The sequence below is a fragment of the Gopherus evgoodei genome, chromosome 1, assembly GCF_007399415.2.
Source record: "Gopherus evgoodei ecotype Sinaloan lineage chromosome 1, rGopEvg1_v1.p, whole genome shotgun sequence".
NCBI lineage: Eukaryota > Metazoa > Chordata > Testudines > Testudinidae > Gopherus > Gopherus evgoodei.
The window spans coordinates 278,077,553-278,100,078 of record NC_044322.1 but is presented as its reverse complement, the minus strand read 5'-3'; the positions used below and the strand labels follow the sequence as shown (position 1 = coordinate 278,100,078).

Genomic DNA, 22,526 nt, shown 5'->3' with positions numbered 1-22,526 from the left:
AAGCACCTTAGTAAATTGAAGACACAGGATCCATTTGATAGCTTTTGTTTGGTTTTTAAAACATCTCTAAAATCAACTGTCAGAAACTATTTAACAACGAAAAGATCATAAGATGAAGAAGCTAACTATTTGTATCCAGCACCATCTGGCAGATGTTGCAACATCTGGCATTATCATGATGATAAATAGGCAAGTGGTTGACTTCCAAGTCAAAGGGAAACAAAGCAGCAAAAACTAAAACAGAACATTATGTATGTACAATAATTATGCACAACAAATGACCCAGTGGAGCAGAGGTAACCTGAAAGATGTTCTAAAATAATGAGAAATATCTCAACTAAACCTGAAGGAGATGAATGAATAAAGCTATGTGGCACAAGGTCATTTGATAGGACAGGACAACAGAGAATCACTTGTGTGCTCAGTTCCTCCTTTGCAGGTTTTTAGCTTCAAAAGCTGCATATTTTGTGAAATAATAAAAGGAATGATAAACCTTTGGGGCCTGATTTTACATACACTTACTACCAGTTATCATAGATACTTTCCTGAGCAATTTTATTGATCAATAATTTCCTAGAATACTTGATTCTTGTCTGGTTAAAGAGAACAGAATTTGGCCCTCCTAAAATAATATAGTTTTCTCTGTGTCTGTGAAACTACATGCTGCATCAACCAGTCAAAATGGTTTTTGAATGGTTAATCTATTAAGTTTAGTCACCTAAAGAAAGCAGATTTTTATTCATACAAAATACTAATGTGAATGAAAACAAAAAAGCACAAAACCGTAATGGAGGAGCTATTTGAATCCACTCACCCAGAGAAAGGTATCCAGATTTTAGTAAAGGACATTTATACTGTAATTTGGCATTGCTATTGTCTCAAGCATTTATAAATAGGCTTTACTGTAATGAAGTTAATCAGTAAACTATATAACCTCTGGCCTGTATCACTCCTTAGCTAGTCTTAAAGGAAGTTCTAGTTTTCAGTTCAGAGTAAAGCAACAAGATATTAAGGCAGCAGTACTAAGGAAGTGTAGTCTAGTACTGACTAGAAAAAATAAAGAGAACAACACATTAAATAGCCCAAGTTTTTGAGGAATTGTCATGGAAATGGTCGAAATGAAGACTGCTAATGGTAGGATATTGTTCAAGCTCATGTTTGATCTATTACATTATACAATAAATCTGTTAAAGTCTATGAATCAGCTTGATGCCAGAGGCTGTCTAGCCCAGGCCCTTAGACACCTGATAATAGTTTTTTCAGTACTTAAACCAATTGGTTAGCTTGTTTCCCATTTTGGTTTATCCTGTGAATCACAGGAAATATATTTTGTACTTTTTGGCTTAAAGTCATTTGCTCTGTGTGACTCTTAACTTTATTTGAAGGCTCGAGGCTTTAAGATTTAATTTGTTTGCTGTTCTTTTTCTTATAATTTGATACTGACAATATTTGTCATGCCAAGGCACTACCACTGTAACTTCTGTAATACTTTGGATACAAATTCTACAGCCTGTATATAACTTCAGCATAATACTCAAAATAAAGGGTGAGATTTTCAAAAGCACTCAGTGACAGCTGAACTCTGATGGTATAACTTCCTTTTACTTCAATGGGAGTCCAGTTAAGCAAATGCCGAGAGCTTTTTAAAATCCCACCCAAAATATTCACATGTAATATTGGGGGAAAAAAATCTTCAACAAATCTCACCCACCAATTACATAATGGGGAAAGTATTCACAAAGTGACGGCCAGATTCAAGAAATAAAATTTCACTCTGACGTTAATAAAATATGAGAGATTTTGTGAAATGTTCTAATTGCAATTTTTTTTGCAAAGCATAACCCACAAGTTTTGCAACCCTATTAGTATTTATTTCAATTATCATATTTAAAAAATGATTACATGTGTGTTTCTGATATGAAAAGTGAAATGGAATAGTAAGTACATATGAACATAATACATTACTAGAGACAATGGGCCTGATTCTGATCCCACTTACACTGATTTACACTACTGTAACTCCATTGATGTCAGTAGAGTACCTCTTGCTTTACAGTAGTGTGAGTAATGTCAGAATCTGGTCTATGCTCTCCATTAATACAGGAATAAAATCATATGCACATTCCAGATGGCAAGATAAAATCAAATTTATTTTATTGTAAGAAGCTAATTGTTCTAGTAAGCCTCTTCAAGAAGGCCTTGTGTATAGAGCTGGATGGGAATGGTTTAGCTTACCCAGGAGAGTTTTGGAGATTTTTGACATTTTCCTGTTCTGAAAATAGAACCTCCTCTCCCTCCCCTCACAATATAATCAAAATCCTGATAACTTTCACAAACCGATAATCCCCAAAATTCAGGTTGGGTCAATCAGAATATTTTGTTTTGATAATTTCTAAACATTTCATTTTGATTTCAACCTTTTAAAATATTTAATTTAATCAAGAAACAATTTTTTTTCATTTTAAAAATGTTAAAAGGGATGTTTTGACAATTTAGAAACTTTTCAAAAAATTTCTAATCAGACCATTTATTTACTCTAATTTAAGGTTTGGCATGCCAGTAATACATTTTAAAATTTTTAGAAGGTCTCTTTCTATAAGTCTATAATATATAACTAAACTATTGTTGTATGTAAAGTAAATAAGGTTTTTAAAATGTTTAAAAAGCTTTGTGGTTTGAGCATTGGCCTGCTCAACCCAGGGTTGTGAGTTCAATCCCTGAGGGGGCCATTTAGGGATTGGGGCAAAAATCTATCTGGGGATTGGTCATGCTTTGAGCAGGGGGTTGGACTAGATGACCTCCTGAGGTCCCTTCCAACTCTGATATTCTGTGATTCTATGATTCATATAAAATTAAATTAAAATGCAGAGCCCCCAGACCGGTAGCCAGGATCTGGGCAGTGTGAGTGCCACTGAAAATCAGCTCGCGTGCTGCCTTTGGCACCCGTGCCATAGGTTGCCTACCCCTGGTTTAAACAAACTGACATTTTCTGACCATAAGTATTTCATTGAAAACTTTCCAGGAAGCTCTACCTGTGTATACAAGAAAAATGCATTTATTGGCTTAAATAATTTTTAAGATGATTTTGTTAAACCAGTGTAATTTCAATTTAGTTTAATTAAACTGAATCCTAATAGCCTTAAACTAAACCAAAATGAGTCTGATTTAAAACAAAACAGAAGTGGCTACACAGCCTACAGAGTGCACTCGTTTAACTAAATCAGTTTTAAACTAAACCTTAAATTGAACTGGGGCAACTTTCTTCTGTAGACAAGACCTAGCATAAGTTTCCGTGAAAATCAAAGGCAGGTCCCCATCACTATCTGAGTGTATCTCTAAACTGCAATTAAAAATGAGCTGCTAGCGTGTGCAAGCTGACTTGGACTAAGGGGCTATTTAACTGCAGTGTAGATGTTCAGGCTCAGGATGGATCCTGGGCTCTAGGACCCTGCAAGGTGGGAGGGTCCCAGAGCTTGGGCTGCAGCCTGAGCCAGAATGTCTATATCACAATTAAATGGCCCCTTAGCCCGAGCCCTGCAAGCCTGAGTCAACTGGCATGGGCCCGCTGCGGGAGTCTAAAATCAATATAGACATATCATGACTGCCTACCAGCGCTTTAAAGTGTGGACGTAAAGATCTGTCTCTCTCTTCCTCCCACCCTTTACCCCACTGTGAGCAGGGACTGGCCGTAATTAATTATTTTTTTTAATATGGTGTTATTGTAGGTAGGCTAGGTCAGAGAAATAAAGATATAGGGGTTATTCAGGTTTAGCCAAATATAGAGAGATTCATGTGTATTTGGTTTCTTCTAGAAACAAATGTACGGCTCTAGTAACTATGAGGGGTTTTGTACATGTCTACACAGGCCTAACTAAACTCCCACGGTTCTGTCCCAGCATTGTACTGAACCCACTGTAAAACCCTGGATTGCTTTGTTTTTCTTTTTGGGAGGAGTACTGCAGTCTCTTACTACTATTTCAAAGCCCTGAGCAGATCAGGAAAGTGGTTTAAAGCTTCTATAGCATTCCTTGGAAATGACACAAAGGTAAAAATCAATAACGTATTTTTTATCTTAATCCTGGGATCTTCCCACTCCTGTTTGTGTAAATCAATCAACCAAATAATTAAAAATTAGCAAATGGCACATTATGTGCCCATAATTAAAAGTTGTTCTCACAAAACAGATACTAAAGATTTGTGCAATGGTTGTATAGTTGGAAACTAAAATAACACTTGTTTATCTACATAAAGAATTTTGAACAATCTTAAGAAACAGATACAATAAATTGAAAATAGAATTAACAGAAGTGGGCCAAATATTTATTAATAATGTGCCCACAATTACCAAGAACTTTGTTTTACACTGGAGTCTCCTGCAAAACAATACAGCCTACAGCAACTCATTGTTAACACATCTTGCATGTTTCTTTCTGTGCTGCTGCTGCTGGATATCAACAATAGTCTTATAGTTAAAGCATGAGATTGAGAATTTAGGAGACTGTTCAATTTTAAGCTCTTCCACATACATCTTATGTGACCTCAGGCAAGTCACAAAATGTTTTTGCCTTTCGTTCCCCACTGGTAAGAAGGGGATAATATACTTGTCTCATTGTCTGGGCTATTTAAAGTGGAAGCTCTTTAGAGCAGGGATCATCTTTTACTATGTATTAGTATCCTGGTATTATTTGGGACCATAAACTGCTACTGTCATTTAAATAATTATTAAAGGTAAGTAGCACCATTGTTCTCCTTTGGCTTTGTCCCACAGTTTTCCAGACATACCTATGTCTGCTTGTCCTATGGCAGCATCCCTGCTTTTGCTAACTGTATGTGTCAGTACATGAGTGGATGCTATGTTGATAATGTACCATCTGAGCAAGTAGATGGTACTGAAAAGTGATTTGTGTCAACTTTTGCAGTGCTGTATGCCGGTAAGGGCAAAATGTAGCACAGCTGATGCCATGGGACATCTGGAATGAGAGTTTAGTTAAAACAGGAAGTTAAGGTTCTGGTATTACTTGAAGGGCGACAAAATAGAAGGACCTTTTTCATAGCTAATAATGTCTTACTGTCATTGCAGGTGTTCCTATCTTTTATTACTGGTACTTCTCCTTTTCTCTTGACTCCTTTGAATTGATGGAAACCTTTTTTTGGGTGGGGAGGCTGTTTTTGTAGTGGTGTAAGTACTTCTCAGAGTTCCCAGCCACACCATTTTCTCTGGTGATTATTCCTCAAAAAGGAAAAGGAAAGCAGAAAAAAATACTAAATGTCTTCTGATTTGTAAATACAGTACAAGTAAAAAAAGTACATTTAGCAATGTTCATCAATAACAATTTATCTACAGGGTTTCTCATCTGTCTCATCATAGACTTCAGTGGGAGTTGAGGGCATTCAGCATCTCACAGGTTTGGGACCTTGATACACACAATTTGTTGCATAAAATGCCTCTTGTGATAAAATCTTACAAATCCTCGTGGATGAATGTTTGTTGCCTTACTGCAGAAATGTCAAAAACTGAGCTGTCGCCTGCCATTGTGTTACAATGAACTTAACAGTGTTTACTGAGATCTCAAGCTTTCCTCCAAGCCCACTCAACATTAAATACAGAGAGAAAAGGAGTTATCTAAAAAGCTGAACTGAGTAACTTCCTGGAAATGTTATTACTTCTAACAGGGCCAATTCCCCATGAGTCAATGCGAATTTTGCCACTCCCTTCAATACCTCCAGGATATGGACTTCCTTGAACAGAAAGTATATTGTAATTTGTAAATCACTTTCCTTTTCTCTGTCCAACTTAGTGATATGTTTCTTTGATTTAAACTACATCACAGAGCGAGTATTGAATATTGTTGAACTGGTTATAATTTATAACAGTGAGATTTAATTTTAATTTGTTTGCACTTTGAAAGTATGCTGCTTTTACAGTAACTGCTTCAATTCCTTATCACATTTGGTTCACTGGTGCCATAACTTGTTATTGTCTTAAGATGGGAATGCTGGGAAAAACTCCCTAGTCTTCAATAGCCATTTCACCAAAGGGGTACAAATCTAGCCCTTAATCTGTACTTTATCATATGAGTTCTCAGGTATTTTTCCTGAGGCCCACCGGTGCAACTGAAATAGGCAGTGTGGCCCGCTATTAACACTTCCCACTGCTTTCCAGGATTGAAGACTGTGGGTCGGGGGCTGCCAGGGTGGGGCTGTGATTTGAGCTGTTTACAGGGTGAACCTTTAAATTATGCCCCCCACTATCAGCGTGTACAGTTTCATAGTGTCCCCTCCCACCTTGCTCACCAGACAGGTGAGTCATTGTTCCCCCAGGCTGATCAAATGGAAAATCAGGCAAGGAGCTGCCCAGCACACAGCCTGGCCTTCCCAGGCTGCCATGTGTTCATCTGGGAGAGGGGCATTGCGGGGCACATACAGCCCCTCACCTCAGCAGGGACCAGATCCAGTCAGAGGGCGAAGGGGCCAGGTAGGTTCCACAGCCAGCCCCTGCCGACACCCTCCGCCTTAGCAGCCTGCTGAGTGCCTTGAGCTCATCACCTGGCAGCGCTGCCCCAGTCACCCATCCAGCATCCTGGGATACCTCACAGACACCCTCTGCCAGTGAACGAAGGCAGGGCTTGGGGGCTGCCCGTGCTATACAGACGCAGGTACTTGGGCCGGGCCTGGCCGTTTCCTAGAATTAAGACTACGCGTTTGTCACGCAGGTCACAGAAGTCACAGATTCTGTGACTTTCCAGTACCTCCATGACTTCTGCAGCCAGCAGGTGTGACTGACCCCAAGGCCACCCCAGCAGCTCGGCTGGCCCTGGGGTCAGATGCACCCCCCCACAACAATGATGGTCCCAGGCTGCCCCCTTCTAGCACCAGTGCAGTGGTCCCCAGCCAGTGGGGCTATCCCCTGCCAGCAGCAGCATCGGCAGTGGTCCTGGGCCGGTGGGGTCATCCCCGGCCAGCTGGGCTATTCCCTGCCAGCAGCGGTGGTCACATGCCGCCCCGCCCCAGCACCAGTGGGTGCCTGAGCAGGTGCCCCGGAGTCCCCACCCCAAGCACCAGAGGGCATCCCACAGCCCCCCTAGCACCAGCAGGTGTCCCAGGGCCCCCTTCCAGAGCAGCAGATTTAATTAGGGGTATATAGTAAAAGTCATGGTCAGGTCACACGCCTGTGAATTTTTGTTTATTGCCCATGACCTGTCCATGATTTTTACTAAAAATGTCCATGATTAAATCTTAGCCTTACCTGTAATGGTCCTGATCATGGCATTGTCCAGGAGGAAACAGAGGCACCATCGAGACCTTGTCCTTGGGGGAGGCTGTGAGGCTGATACTTCAGGGGGCCTGCCAGCCATGAATCTCAGGGTGCTGTGACTCAGAGTGGGAACAACTGTGAACTCTCCAGCCTCCTCCAGCTGTCCCAAGAGCTGCCGGCTGAGGGGGCCAGCCCCTTCTCCTTGCCCTCCCCACACTGCCAGCAGCTTCACTTTGCCCTCTGGAACCTGCCAGGGTGCTGGGTGCATCTGGCCCTGGGCAGGGGCCATTGCTGGCAGCCACTCTGTTGCTGTCCACTTCACAATACCACCCCCTCATGCCCTTATCAAACTCCAAGCATGGCTGTGCCAGTGGACCCTCCAGGACTGTGTCGCAGCCCACCTTTGGGCCGCAAGCCACAGTTTGGGAACCCCTCCTGTATCGCCCATCACCCTCTGTGCTTGGAAGATCCTCTCTGATCCTGTGTGTCATGTAACCTCACTCTTCCCCTTCAGACCCCTCCTTGAAGGTTCATTTATTTTGGTTAGCCTTCCAGCTCTTGCTAAACCCCACTTTTATCTTTTTCCCCAGCTGTGTTCCCTCATGCTATGATACACTAAGTCCAAATAAAACAGAAATGAACAAGATATGTATATGTCCATCTTACTGTTGTAGCCTTCCTCCTTCCCATAGCCTCCTTGGCTTCTGTTTGGATTTCTTTGCTGTGTTTTTGCGTCTAATTCAGATTGACAGCTCCTTTGTACCGTGGACTGCTTTCCCTTAATTGTCTGTAGAGCATCATGCACATTTTTAGCTCTGTAGAAGTAATAATCTTTCAAGATTTTCTAAGGAAATAGCAGTGCAAAATATTTTCATTGACTGTAATAAAGTAGCTGAGAATGTTAATATATATTGAGAGCATCTTTCTATGTATTTGTACAGACCTAGTACATAGGGGGTTCTGTGACTGGGGCCTCTGGATGCTGAGGGAAGTATAAATATTATCAAGACTATTTTAGAGTTCTTTATGTTTAGTTAATAAATCTTTAGGATTAGTAAATAATTTCTTTCCAGTATCTGAGACTGATATGTTTAGGAATGGAAACTGTTCCAGTGACTGTGGTTTAACAGTACTAATATATATTGTTTCTGCATTATTATGTAGGTGTTCTTACAGAGGCAATGAGTTCTCCAGTGCAAGAGCCAGAGGTGTCACCTTATACACAGTACAGCAGTATGCCGTTCCCCCCAGTTCAGCCTCAGATTTCATCACCACCTTATTATTCCAACCTTGGCTTTTACCCCCAGCAGCCTGAAGAATGGTATTCCCCTGGAATGCATGAACTCAGGAGAATCCCCTGTGAGAACTTTTTCACAAGAGAGACAGAGCTAGCGGATATACCTGTAGCCAAGAAGTCTAGACTGGGCCACTCCACGGGAAGAGTGAAAGGAGAAGAGCTATGTGTTGTGTGTGGTGACAAAGCATCTGGATACCACTATAATGCTCTTACTTGTGAGGGGTGCAAAGGTAGGACAAAATGTGAACGAATCTGTCACAAAATAAGTTGGGGAAATGGATATTTATTTCTGAAATTTCATTTTGTCTTAATTGAAAAGCTCTTTCAAGTGCTTACCCTTTGTAGATCTTTGCATTTGGAGCCAATGCACTGTTATTAACTGGCTAGGTGGTAGCATTGTTAAAAAGGATCTGGGGGGTATAATAGATCACAAATTGAATATGGGTCAACAATGTGATGCAGTTGCTAAAAAGGCCGATATCATTCTGGGTTGTATTAACAAGAGTGTTGTATGTATGTAATAGACAGGAGGTAACTGTCCCATTCTCCTTGGCACTGGTGAGGCCTCAGCTGGAGAATTGTGTCCAGTTCTGGGCACCACACTTCAGCAAAGATGTGGGCAGAGCACAGAGGAGAGCAACAAAAACGACAAAAGTTTTAGAAAACCTGACTTCTGAGAAAAGGTTAAAAGATTGAGTAAAGAAGGCTGAGGGGGGAACCTGCTAACAGTCTTCAAATATGTTAATGGTTGTTTATAAAGAGGATAGGAATTAATTGTTCTCCACATCCACGGAAGACAGGTAGCAAAAAAATAATGGGCTTAATCTGCAGCAGGGGAGAGTTAGGTTAGATATTAGGAAAGTCTTTCTAATGCTAAGGGTAGTTAAGCTCTGGAATAGGCTTCCAAGGCAGGTTGTGGAATCCCCATCATTGGAGGTTTTTAAGAACAAGTTAGATAAACACCTGTCAGGGATGGTCTAGGTTTATTTGGTCCTGCCTCAGCGCAAGGGGCTGGACTTGAGGACTTTTCAAGGTCTCTTCTAGTCATACATTTCTATCATTCTATGATTATTTTCTCTGGGACACATTTGTAGTTTCATTCCTTTGTGGATATGGAGTATACATTGCCTTGCAGCAGTGTTGACTCTCACAGCAAAAGTATTTGTCCACCAATCATCAATCAATCAATCAATATCATCATCAGCAAAACAAACCATTGATTTAAAATAAACACTATCCCTGGTCAAGCCTCCATAATTTCTGAGTTCTGATCAGCAAATATTCTTTAAACCTTTCTCCCCACAAAAAGTTCAATCTGTAGAGTATTACATTCCATGTCTCATTTCTTGAGAAGGCAGCATGAGAATACACTGAGCAGCTGAAAGGACTGGTAATAGTATAAGAGCTTTTCACTTCTATGTTGTTAGTTCAGCATCTAATCCAAGTCTGTAGTGACTGAAAGTGGTCACCATCTGATGGCTTGTTGGTGGCCTATGGGAAATGCATGGGTGCAATTAAAAAGTTCTTTCCTGTGCGAGGACTAGTAACAGTCATCATTTTAATATAATTTTATAAGGAATACCTCTGAAATTGATCATATCTCTAAACTAGAATGAACATTTTAAGTGTGCCCACTGTATTAGACTGGTTTCCAGTGAACAGTGCCCACAAGTGGCAAAAAAAGCACCTCACGGTTATTAGCATCTGTTGATAGTTTCAGCAGAGAGGACAAAGGACATAGCAGCTGAATAACTCTTGCTGCTAGAGGTGGTTCTTCCAGGGCACGTTGGTAGGCAATTGCTTCAAATAAGGGAATTATCCTTCCCTGCTACATAAGTCAACACTTTTGAACCCAATAACTTGTGGATGGAACTATGTGTATCATTTAGAAAAAAAATCCTGTCTTGATTTAAAGACTCCAAGTGATAAGTTTACTACCTCCCTTGGTAAGCTGTTCCAATGGTTAATTGCCCTCACTATTAAATGGCTTTTATTAAATTACATTTAGAAATTTTTTACAGTAGTTATAACTAGAGACTGTGGAAACACCATGGTAAAAACTAAAAACATTTTGGGCCAAAGTCATTGCAAATAAAACTCCCATGTAAGCGTTGAGATCAGTGGTCTCAGGAAATGTATTAATTCGGGTCTCCTTGTTGACTTTACTTAAATCATTCTATGAAACCATTATATTGATGTTTTATTGGGATAATTCATTTTGTGTTTTCACTTTTTCATGGCTGCAACATCAGTTACAGAGGAAAGCACAACCCTTGATCAAAGACTGTAAAAGTTGAATTATATAAGGTTAATGTATTATGTTTCTGCAATAAACTTTAGAATGGCTTAAAGCAATAGTAAGATGATGTGTAAGAAAGAGGCAAACAATTGTGTTTGAAAAGCCAGATGGGATGTTTTAATGGTCTTAGCATTCTGCCTATCTGGTGCCTTTCACCCCAGAGGTGGCTGCATTTCAGTGATACTAAATGTGTGGAGGTAAGCACTTTGGGTTCCTTCAAAATGAAAGGCTCTACATAAAAGTAAGATATTACTATCAACATTAATCTACAGTTTGAATAGAGAGCCAGTGCTAAGCATGATAGAACCAATTAAATATATCTGTGATACCTGAATACAAACCAATCTATTTATATTCAAAATTTAGAAGAGAATTTAGTGAACCTTGAGTGGTTTACTTATAAACTGAAAGGGCTGCTGACCTTATCTTCTCTCTCTCCTTTTTTGTGAGGGAAAAAAACATGTTTTATTGATTCGCAGGAGATTTATATTCTGGAGCTGTGCATACATTCAGTTTTTTGTGACTATATTATTATCCACATACAAATACACGTGAATATTTCTCCTCACTTGGCAAGAAAATCTGATTTTCTATTTATCCCTTCCCCAAAGTATCAATCAAAAGGCAAACTAAACAGGATGCACACCTCTTAGATCTAGGCTTATTCAAGAATTCTTTTAAAAATAGTTTAAAAATTGAAAACTTCGGTGGGACACCTCTCATCCCTAATTGTGCAGTTATAAAATATTACATCCTTCTAAAATAATGGCATAATGGTCTATAAATAATTAGACTGTTTACAACTGTTATTACAATGTTTGTGGCATTATATATTACAATATTTTCTACAGTCTATTCCATTGTAACACCTATCCTGGGTAGGCATTATAAAACCTTCTATAGGTATGTCTGCACTGCAATTAAAAATCTGCAGCTGGCCCGTTCCAGCTGACTTGGGCTCGGGCTAAGGGACTGTTTAATTGCAGTGTAGACATTTAGGCTTGAGCTCTATGATCCTAAGAGGTGGGAGGGTCCCAGAGCTCAGGCTGTAGCCAGAACTTGAATGTCTACATCGCAATTAAGCAGTTCCTTAGCCTGAGCCCCACAGGCGCCAGTCAGCTGGCATGGGCCAGCTGCAGATGTCTAATTGCAGTGTAGACATACCCTGTGAGGAGGCCTTAGAGCACATTTGGACCCTGGAATCTAGAGATCCCTCTGGAAAGGAGTGGTATACAAGTCACATGAATTGAGAGGGGCAGACTGTAGCATCATACTCATTTACTGAAATCACAATAATTTACACTGACAGAAAAGTGGATTATGTACTCTGTCTCCTACAAAATGGCATAATTGATTTTTATTACCTCCAAACTATTCCTGATAATCCTCGATGTATGTCACGTCAAACCACGGATATTTCCTGTTAAAGTCATTTCACATTCATCTTCTCACTCTCTCTAGAAAGTTAAGGCAGTTTGTGTGGTGATGGAACTCAGCAGTATTCTTTGAAGTGTCAATAGTCTGACAGTTCAAAGTAGGCATGCATTGCTTGTTCATTGGGTAGCATTTGGATGACTTGTTTAGGAAATAGTGAAGTCAATGGAGTTACACCAAGGTAGAGTTTAGCTCATTGTGTCTCAACACCAGTTCTCAGCAGGCATTCTCCTCATGACATCACTCAGTATTGTTCAGCTCTCATGGTTCTTATCTCTGCGGAGTTGTGCTGGTGTAGTAAATACACCCTTTTGGTGGATTCCTTTGTAGTGCACTTTTCATAAAAGGAACAGTTAGAATCAAACTGTGTCCTTTTAGTTGAAGAGGCAACTCCTCTGTTCTTTAATGTCTTGTACAGTATATGTAACATACAATTCACTATTTGGATATTATAGAATTAGTTAATTTCATTTCAGATTTATTTTGTAGGAGAGAGATTGACCACAAACATGCGCTTGTTTATTTTCATGCACCAGCTGTCCTCTAGCTGATTCACAGCGGCGGCTACAGGCACCAGTGCTCCAAGTGCGTGCCTGTGGCGGCAAGCCGCGGAGGGCGCCCTGCCGGTCCCTGGGAGAGTGGCAGTCAGGCTGCCTTCAGCGGCTTGCCTGTGGGAGGTCCGCTGGTCCTGCGGATTCGGTGGCAATTCGGCGGTGGGTACACCGAATCTGCGGGACCAGCAGACCTCCCACAGGCACACCATCGAAGGCAGCCTGCCTGCCATGCTTGGGGCAGCAAAAAAGCTAGAGCCACCCCTGCTGATGTAAAACCAAACAGGGTGGGAAAAGCAACATATACACTGAAGCCCCAGTCTTGCAAATTGTTCAGAATGTTTCTGTATAAAGCCCAATTAAAGTCTGTGAGAGTCTGCCTGTGAAGAAGAACTTTCAGGACTGGGGGCCTGAAAAAAGGAGTTCTACCCTTAACTAACCCTAATCACTATTGAGACTAACAGAACAAAACATATTTGTAGTTTCTAACTGAAGCTAGTTGTTGAGGTTTTGCAAGATCAGATAAGGTTAGGCACTGTGAAAATGTAAAAGACACCTTATTTTTAACCCCCTCACACACTGTTTCCCCAAATATCTTTTCTGATTTGCCTCAGATTGTCCCAAAAAATTCTCCCTTAGCACAAGATCATTCACACAACATTTCAGTAGGTTTGATTTAACTCTGGAGTTGTTGTTGTTAACGAATATGTGTCAAAAATTGGGCTTATAGTGGAGAACTAACTGACATTACTAGGGAGAAGACTATCTAGAGAGAAACTGCTGAGAATGTCACTCCATAATAAAAATGGGATGAGAGTAAGGTTGAAAATTATGCTTTGCCAGAGCAGAAAAACATTTTGGATTTTAAAAATGGTTTCTTTCAGGAGGAAACATTCACAGTTCTAAGTTTCGTTGGTTTATAAAACTCACTGATTTGGCATCACTACATGTTGTCAGTAAGATGCATTTGCTAAAGCTTTTGCAATTCTTTACATACAAATAACAGCTAACAAAGTGCTGCCTAGATCTTGTTTATGCTAGCCATAATAACAGCAATCTGACTTATAATGGTCATAAACATATTTGCATACAGCTTTTGAATATAACTATAATAAATGATTTTCTTCATGAATTGCAGCCTTTACATAAATTGTTTAAAATAAAATTGGAAGATGATCTGAAACAAATGCAACTGCCATTTAACTGGCATTGAAAATCTACAGCTTAAACCTAGACCTTTTCTTCCTTCCCTGACCAGTATATGGAAATGTTTTAAACTCCACGTGAATGGCAAACAAAAATAATGTCTGAGTCTGACTGAAAGTTCCAAATAATCTGCATTTCAAAAGAGGTTAGTGTCAATCAAATACGTTTGAATGAAAAAAGAGAACTATTCAAAACAAAACAGTACAGGAGACAGGACTCAAAGAAGTGCCAGGTTTGTTGTTGCTAAATAGAATTTTATTATTTTTTGTAACAAAATTTTAGGGATGGGATGGATTATTTAAATTCAAGATGGGCCTGAGCCATGACATTGTAATTTGGATCCACAGTGAATTTCTCAAAAATTATGGGGTGTATGTAGGCATTTGTGTCCTAGTTCAATGCCTTTCAGAGAAAAAACCAAGAAGGGAGCGAGATCTGAACTTCCCCCAGGGTTCACTGTGGGTGACTGGACCCTGTGTTTTTGCTCAGTCCCACTTTTAGTGAATGGAAGTGTCAGGTGGAATAGTACCAGGGCTGAGATTAGGGTTAGTCTGTACCACAAATCAGCCATGTGCTCTCTGGTGGCAGAATTTTAAAAATGGACTCCTGGAAGCCCCTAACTGATGGAAGAGTTGAGATTATTTCCCATGCCTGACAGAATTCACTCTCTCTCTTTGAATGCTGCTAATCATCCCATATAAAACACAGCATTAGAAAAATGCTATGCTTGCAAAGCGAAGCACTACAAGTTAAACAAAGGCTGCCTGTGCAATTTTATCTTTGCCCCCCTAGTAAGTGGTGGTATGCTAACCTTTTATTGCATAGAATTTTACTACATGAATGCATACTGTCTTTTCCACAGTAACGTAGTCTGAGTACAGGTTGGACAGTGAATAAGGGCTTTGTACTGAATGAGAAAGGGGTCTGTGGAGCCATGATTTTCTTTGGGCTAATTTTTGTTTGCAGTTCTTTACCCCAATATAAACCTGGAGTGAATCCAGGGAAACTAAATTCCATGAAACTTGACTTCAGTGGGACTACTTGTGTAGTTAAAGTTAGAAAAGTGCTTAAGTACCTTGCTGAATCAGGGCCTCAGTGCGCCAGGTGGGCAGAGTTTAATGAAGGAGGCAGGGAGTTGGTGCAAATGAGGGAGGAATCCTCTACTTTAATACAGAGGATTAAAAATAAATATAGTTCCACTGCTTCATTCTGGATGGGCAGGTAGTCTGTGTGACCCTGCTTACACGTGTTAACAGGTACTCTAATTCTTGGTAATTGAGATCATGGGAATTCACTCAAATGGGTTTGCTGCCTGCACTCTCATGGATTGTCCTGTCCTCAGAGTCCTTCAAGTGAATTGCAGCCTCATAGTCGTTCATTGGCTATTATTATAGTACTGTACAGTATTGTGTATAATCCTGGAATTTGAACCACAGTGATAGGTTCCAAATTTGGATCTGAACCTTCTCAAGGATCCCAGATATTTGGATGTGGGATTTTAGTTCAGGCCAATGTCTAGTGTATAGACCCACATTATATAATATCTGGTTCTAAATGATATTGCATGGACCACTTAGGTGCAAGTAACTTTTTTAAAGTAGCAATAATGCAGCCATCAGCATGTCCAAGTGGTAACAAAAGAAACTGGAGTAGTTGCAGAATGTGTTGCATTCAGAGGGTGAAACAGTTATGCAGTCTCTTTTCAAGCTACTCTGTTCCCCAGTTTGCAGTGCCTTCTTACACATCTCACTGTTGTTTGCACAGGCTTCTTCAGAAGAAGTATCACTAAAAATGCTGTATACAAGTGTAAAAATGGAGGCAATTGTGAGATGGACATGTACATGAGAAGAAAGTGCCAGGAGTGCCGCCTGCGGAAATGCAAACAAATGGGGATGTTGGCTGAATGTATGTATGCAGGTATTTGCATCAAGCAATCAAAGTATTTTGAAAATATATTAAATGTTACATTTGTCTAACTGGGCTGTGTCTAATATGCTGAAGTCTCCATACATATACAAAGGTGGATAAAACCCTCAAAGATATAGTCTAGCAAATCTGAAGGCATGAACTGTAGCATTATGGGCACTGCAGTTCATGCTCAACAAATCTTATTGAATAGGCATGACATACCCATGAATGATGAGATTTGGTTAATGATAGGGGACACCAGAGCGTGAGGTGCGTGATGATGTGGTGGTGAAGAAGGGACTTTCCCTGCTAGAGTGGGCTGACATAGCGAAAGACAAGCCAAAGGGGCTGCCCAAGTGCAAGGAAAAGCACTCCTGTGGCTATGGAAAAAGGATGAAGGTGGTGGAAGGCCTCAGTTGGAGAAGGGGAGGAATATAAAGAAGTAGGGAATTTTCAGTGCTATGCAGGGTAGAGAAGGAACCAACCTGCTCCTACCCACAACTACATTTTTATGGACTGTCTGCCAGCCCTTGCCAGCCAATTCCAATGCTTGTATGAAGTGCTAATGATCAACCAATGGCAGATCTCCTAAAAAGGAGGGCTACTATTGGCTGGAAGTTATGTGCTGCAGTCCTCCTCTGGCAATCTGGGCTGGCCTGGTAAGGGAGAGCCCTTTTCTTAAATAGTCTAATTAGTTCTTCTAATGGAGGTATAAAGCTATACGTAGAATCACCTCCAAAGAATTTGGCTTATAGATTTAAATCATGTTTTATATTAAAACAAAAAATGGAATTCAGGCTGACATCTTATATACATTACCAAGCTCCAGGCCAATGTACTTTAAACATCTGTGACACTGCTCTACACCCCAAAATGAGGAGTTGAAATTGAATTTCTGGTAGAACTTTAACTAAACTATAATAGTCATTCCATATTTGAAGGCTCACTCCTAGAAATATAGTGTACACATCTGCATATGCTGCCTTCAGCGAATAGGACTGCAGTTTATTCTATTTATTGATAGCTCCAATCATTTTAGCACACTATAGTGTCAAACTAATTTAGGGTCATACAGGAAATTAATCTACTCTGAGTTTTTAATATACTTCTCTTTTTTAATCTGATCATGAGATGCTATATTAACTGTTGCCTTTGTGAGAAACAATAACCTCCATCAATATTTGGAATGCATGCAAATATAATATAATTAATCTTTCATTCTGTAAATTGAACAGGCTACAAAGATCCTGAGATATGACATATTCCCGTACAATACATAAATACACAAACAAATGCCACCCAAGTGATGATAGCACTCAATGAGTCAGTAAGTGTTATAGGAAAATGAAAACCCATGGAGTTGGACTCAAATTCATTGTCCACAAATTCAAGAGTTCAGAATACTCTGAGTGACTCATAGCAGCAGAAAAACAACAGATCACAGAAAAAATAGGTTAGTGTAACTAATACTGATTGAGGACATATGAAACTTTTAAACCGGCTGATCATTTTCTCAAATTGGCATATGTGAAACAAAGACTGACAATAGGTACTGCCATTTGAATCTCTCTCTGCAATGGAAAAACGTACTTTGTTACTGGGTATCTCATGTTACTCATGACTTAAACATAAGCATATTCTAAAGCACTTCAGTGAGGACATTTTGCAAGTCACCATTTAACAAATGTCAAAGGAAGACTATACTATATACAGTTGGTTTGGTTTTAGATCAGGGATTGACAGGGTGGTAAAGCCGAAAGCTTCTATTTATATATCATCTTAAGTTGAAGAAGTTCCTTTGAAATAAAAGGTTACCTTGAATTTTGCTTCATTTACTCATACTAGAGGGTTGTAGTTATAAACACTGAAGAATTTTGCTATAGCAAAAAGGGAGGTAGAGTCTTATAAACATTTATGGCCCCTACTCACTAAACATTTCCATCGCCTTTGTACATAAACCACAGACAATGAAATTATTTAACCATCAGCATCAAATATTTTTTTGTACTTATAGTTGCAGTTCTTTAGCATGAACTGAGTTTCTAATTAAAGACCACATTCTGCAACTCTTATTCTGGCTTAGTTGCACTCCTAGTCTCACTGAAATTGAGCCATTTATGGAGTTTGAGTAAAATGCTGGCTGCATTGAAGTCAATGGGAGGTTTGCGACTACTTCAGCAGGGCTAGAATTTCACCCCCAAAGTACTACTTAGGATAAGTAAGGATGGCAGAATCAGGCCTTTAGTGTACAAGACACAAAGCAAACTGAATTTTCCCCAGAAAAGAAATAGGACAGATCCTCATCTGGTATAAATCAGTGTAGCTCCACGGACTGCACCAGTTTACATCAGCTGAGGATCTGGCCCAGTGGTTTTAGCAAGCTTGCTTCACATCTATTCTTTAAAAAAATAAAGCTAGGATATTGTAAAAATGAGGCAGTACAAACACATACCTTGATGCCAGTTATTATCTGCAACATTCCTATCACTGATGTTTTCCTATTTTGAGGTACTATATGTAAGTCTTATTTTAATCATGTAAATTTCCTCTTCTCTCAATGGTGCGGGTAGGTTATTTTATATAGTGCTTAAACAGGAAATTAAAAACATTCACAACTGAATTCAGTGTTTACATGATATCTTTCCCCAACATCATATATTTTCTGAATGAGTCTCTTTTCCTGTTCTGCATTTTCAAGACTGGAGAGCCAGGCAGACTCCTTGAAAGAAACTCTAAATTGAAGTTCTGGATGATTATATTCTTAGATCCATACATACCTGCTTGCCTGTTGGTCAGTTTGCTGGTTTTCCTTTGAGGGTTTGTTCTGTTAATTGTTATTATTTAGTAATTGTTCAGCACAGATGATTTGCTGTTTGCTATGCATAATACACCTAAAGATAGCCCTTGCCCCAAGTTGTTTACAGGCTATAGGAATAAATACATAAAGTGACAAATATTTAATTTAAGGACACAATAGACTCTAATGAATAATGAACCCTGGGTTTGATTCAACCTGTTAGTTCAGGGAGGTACAAATTGTGGCAGTTGACCAGATAATGAACTGGATCAGCACATCTCCCAGACACTTCAGCCATATCCTTTCCCTGGCCAGCATGATTCACTTTTGGTTTGCACCAGCAACATTAGATCTGCCAGCAGAGTGGCACTGCAGATGCCTGTGCCCCTTTTAAGTGGACGTTCTGCAAGGGAGGCTGCACCCTAGGTTGCACTAGTAGAAGTTGGCTCGGCCCAAAGATGCTTATCAGAACATCCATAGCCTGTCATCTATGTATTGGAGTGGCCTAAGTACTTGTATCTAAGGAGAATGCTGTCTTCAGAGAATGTCATGCATGGGTAAGTAGTTTATTGGTGTTAAAGGGCAATATATGTGCATGCTGATGTATGTACTTGGTTCCACACTGGTAAGTGTGAATTAACCTACACTAAAATGTCTTTTGGTGTGCAAATCCTGTGAACATATTATTTGCAATGCTGCAGGTTTGTTAACAGAAATACAATGCAAGTCAAAACGTCTAAGAAAAAATGTGAAACAGCTGCCTGATCAGGCAGCCAACGAAGATAACGAGGGAGCGGACCTGAAGCAAGTGACATCTACAACTAAAATATATAGGGTAATAAAATTTATGTAAATAGTTTATACAATAATTAGGATGTTTGAGCTACATGCAACTAACACAATATACTATGGTTACACTGAAGTATTTTGGAGAATCACCTAGTGTAACCAGACACATTTCCCTCTGTATTTATAGTGTTTACCTATAATTAATGAGATAACATTATTTGATGAGCTAAGGCATTAGTCTACATCAATAACATAAAACCATAACTTCTCGTATAGATTCTAGAGCAGGTCTTGACTCTAACATTTTAATTATGCATGTGTGTGCATATGCACACGCACATGCTAGCATACACATTCCACACAGATTAGATATATGTCATAGAAATATCCATGAGATAAACTGCAGAGACATGTGATAAACTGCAGAATACACATTAAGTAAGATTTATCACATGGCTGTGCAAATTATCCCTGGATATTTTTACGATACATATTTACAGATCTAATCTCTGCATGGGATGAGTGTATCGAATAATTAAGGTTTTACAAATTATTGTGCACCTTTGACCACCTCACCTTGCACTCTTCATGAATCCATCTCCCTCAGGACTACTATTAATATGCCAAATCTCTGAGCACCTACAAACAGTTGCCATAAAAAAAATCAGTCTGATAGAAGGAAACGTTGCTTTCTCCCCAAATGTGGAACTGCAATCCTCCAGCACTACCCTCCCAAAAATGTACAGTTGACCAAAGGCCATGATGGCAATATTCAGTTCTCACCTGCATCAGTGACCGATTTAAATGTGGATATCTCGCTGCCTTCAGGACTAGAAATAGGAGCAAAGGAAAAGCAAGATTTCTGACATTCCAAATGGACCTAGCGTTTGCTTCTAGACCTGGAATGTGTGGAGATATTAGACCTTAAAATCATGATATTCTTAGGTACAGAAAAGCAATATTAAGTCACTTTAGAGGCTTTTAGAACTTCTTTTGAGCCTTACCCTTATGATACCTGAGATATAAAAATAGTCCAAATGTGTTTTTTGAAACTCACTAAAACATCTATTAAATAGTTTTTCTGTAACATAAGTGTCATGCATAAAATATATGAGGGTGTGGTATTTGAGGTTTTGGGATGTCCACATAACTCACTAATGGCAAATGTCCATGTAGCTCACTAATTACCAAACCTGGTAACACTTCCACGCCAAACTCATGCTGGTAAAACATTTATACCACTCTATCATGGATCCTTTGTTTATATCTGCAGTCTGTAAGGGGCTAGACAGACTTCTCATCTTGTTGACATCCAAATGTAAGACATAGATCTATACAATCTTACTGAAGTAAGGGATGCTAGATCACTTCCAGTTACTGAACTTTATGGGTTTTTTTCTGCCAGTATAGGAGAAAGTAGAACTTACCCCAGAACAGCAGAACCTTCTTCATTACATCATGGATTCATATAGTAAACAAAGAATTCCTCAAGAGGTATCAAAAAAACTTGTAAGTACACAAATTAATTAATCTTTTGTAAATTGTAATTTGGGTTGTATGAAGAGACTACAGGGCTATATTATTATTATTAACATTAGTTAATGTGGTATACTGAGGACTGTGTTTGAACTGCAAGCTGTCACTTTAAAAGCAGGAAGGTTTTCTGGTCCTGTTTGCAGGCTACGGCTCTAACATCTGGGAGCAGCTTAAAGCAAGGTGGGGTGAGTTGTGTCAGTCTGTTTTAGGGAGCAGCCTGTTTCCTCTCTTTGTTTGTAAACATTTTGAATTCTAAGAAATAAAGCAACCTTCGAGCAAGGATATTTGTGGGGTTTTTTATCTAATGTTTCTGGTGTATGCTGTGAACATAAGTTAACATTTATATGGAAGTAGCACCTAGAGCCCTCAATCAGGTTGACACTGTACAGACATATAGTAAATTACAGTCCTTGCCCCCAAAGAGCTTACAGTCTAAAAGAAGAGTTTACAGTCTAATATAGTATACATCACAAAAAAATTCTGACTTTTCAACAAAAATATCAAAGCAAAAACTTCTTTTTTCAGTTTTTGCTTTTAGGATTTCTCTCCCCTTTCTTTCTTTTTCTCTTTCTTTCACCAACTCTCTCTTTCAGTGGCAAAATGAAAAATAAAAAAAGCAGAAAAAGGGGAGAAAAGGTAAAGGGGGAAAAGAGGGGAAAATGGGAGAAAACATTTTGGTTTCCAAGTTTGAAAACTAAAAAACTTCAGTTTTGTGTTTTTGTTTTTTAAAAAGGAAAATGTAAATAAACAAAACAACAACAACAACAGCAAAAGAGTTTTGGACAAAAAATGTTGACCAGCTCTGCTCATGGCTCAATCCTCTTGACTTTCCACTACACGGGGGGAGATATGTGGCATGTGTGGAGAGCTGGCTATGCCAGTTCTATGTCACTTGGGTATTACAGCCACTTCAGTTATCTATTTAAATCAGTTATACTGTCCCTTTGCACTGCTTGAGCAATCTTCTGTAATGGTATGTTTCTTTTCCCATTGTTGTGGTGAATTAAAGTAGTAATCGGCCTGAAACTATGCTTCCTTTTGCTGCAATTCCATCAGATCTTACAAGCACATAGGGTTGGGCCAAGTAAATACTTAGATGGGTGACCCTCCAAGCAATGTCCTGGGTGCTGCAGGCAGTAATGTTAGTTGAGTAGTTGACACCCTTCCTCTTGAATCCATATGAACTAATGTGCCAGTGTGGTACTGCTGGAGGTGCTGTTACACACATGATATGTAAAAAGCAAAGTTCTGACCACCTGGGGTCAGTGAAGGTTTCATGCTCTTCGTTAAGTGTAGGACTGTTAATCCTGTGACCTGGCCAAATTCCAATTTGGAGATGATATTCTGCCTTTCTAAATTCCCAGTGCAGTTGCAACTGGATACAGCGTCTTTCCTCACTCCTTAATCTAAACTACTGTGTAATGTTGCTCTGTAGTGGCAAGCAGCTACCACGA

The 22,526-nt window shown here is 39.5% G+C and overlaps 1 protein-coding gene across 1 annotated transcript in view; it reads left to right on the top strand.

Annotated features, from left to right (window-relative positions):
- Positions 1 to 1,103: 1,103 nt before the first annotated feature.
- The window catches only part of NR1H4 (nuclear receptor subfamily 1 group H member 4), a 54,133-nt gene continuing 32,710 nt past the window's right edge, over positions 1,104 to 22,526 (top strand). The window contains exons 1-5 of the mRNA XM_030553855.1: positions 1,104 to 1,134; positions 8,420 to 8,782; positions 15,807 to 15,959; positions 19,449 to 19,582; positions 20,947 to 21,045. Coding sequence (XP_030409715.1) covers positions 1,104 to 1,134; positions 8,420 to 8,782; positions 15,807 to 15,959; positions 19,449 to 19,582; positions 20,947 to 21,045 — 780 coding nt within the window. The remainder of the gene's footprint in view (positions 1,135 to 8,419; positions 8,783 to 15,806; positions 15,960 to 19,448; positions 19,583 to 20,946; positions 21,046 to 22,526) is intronic.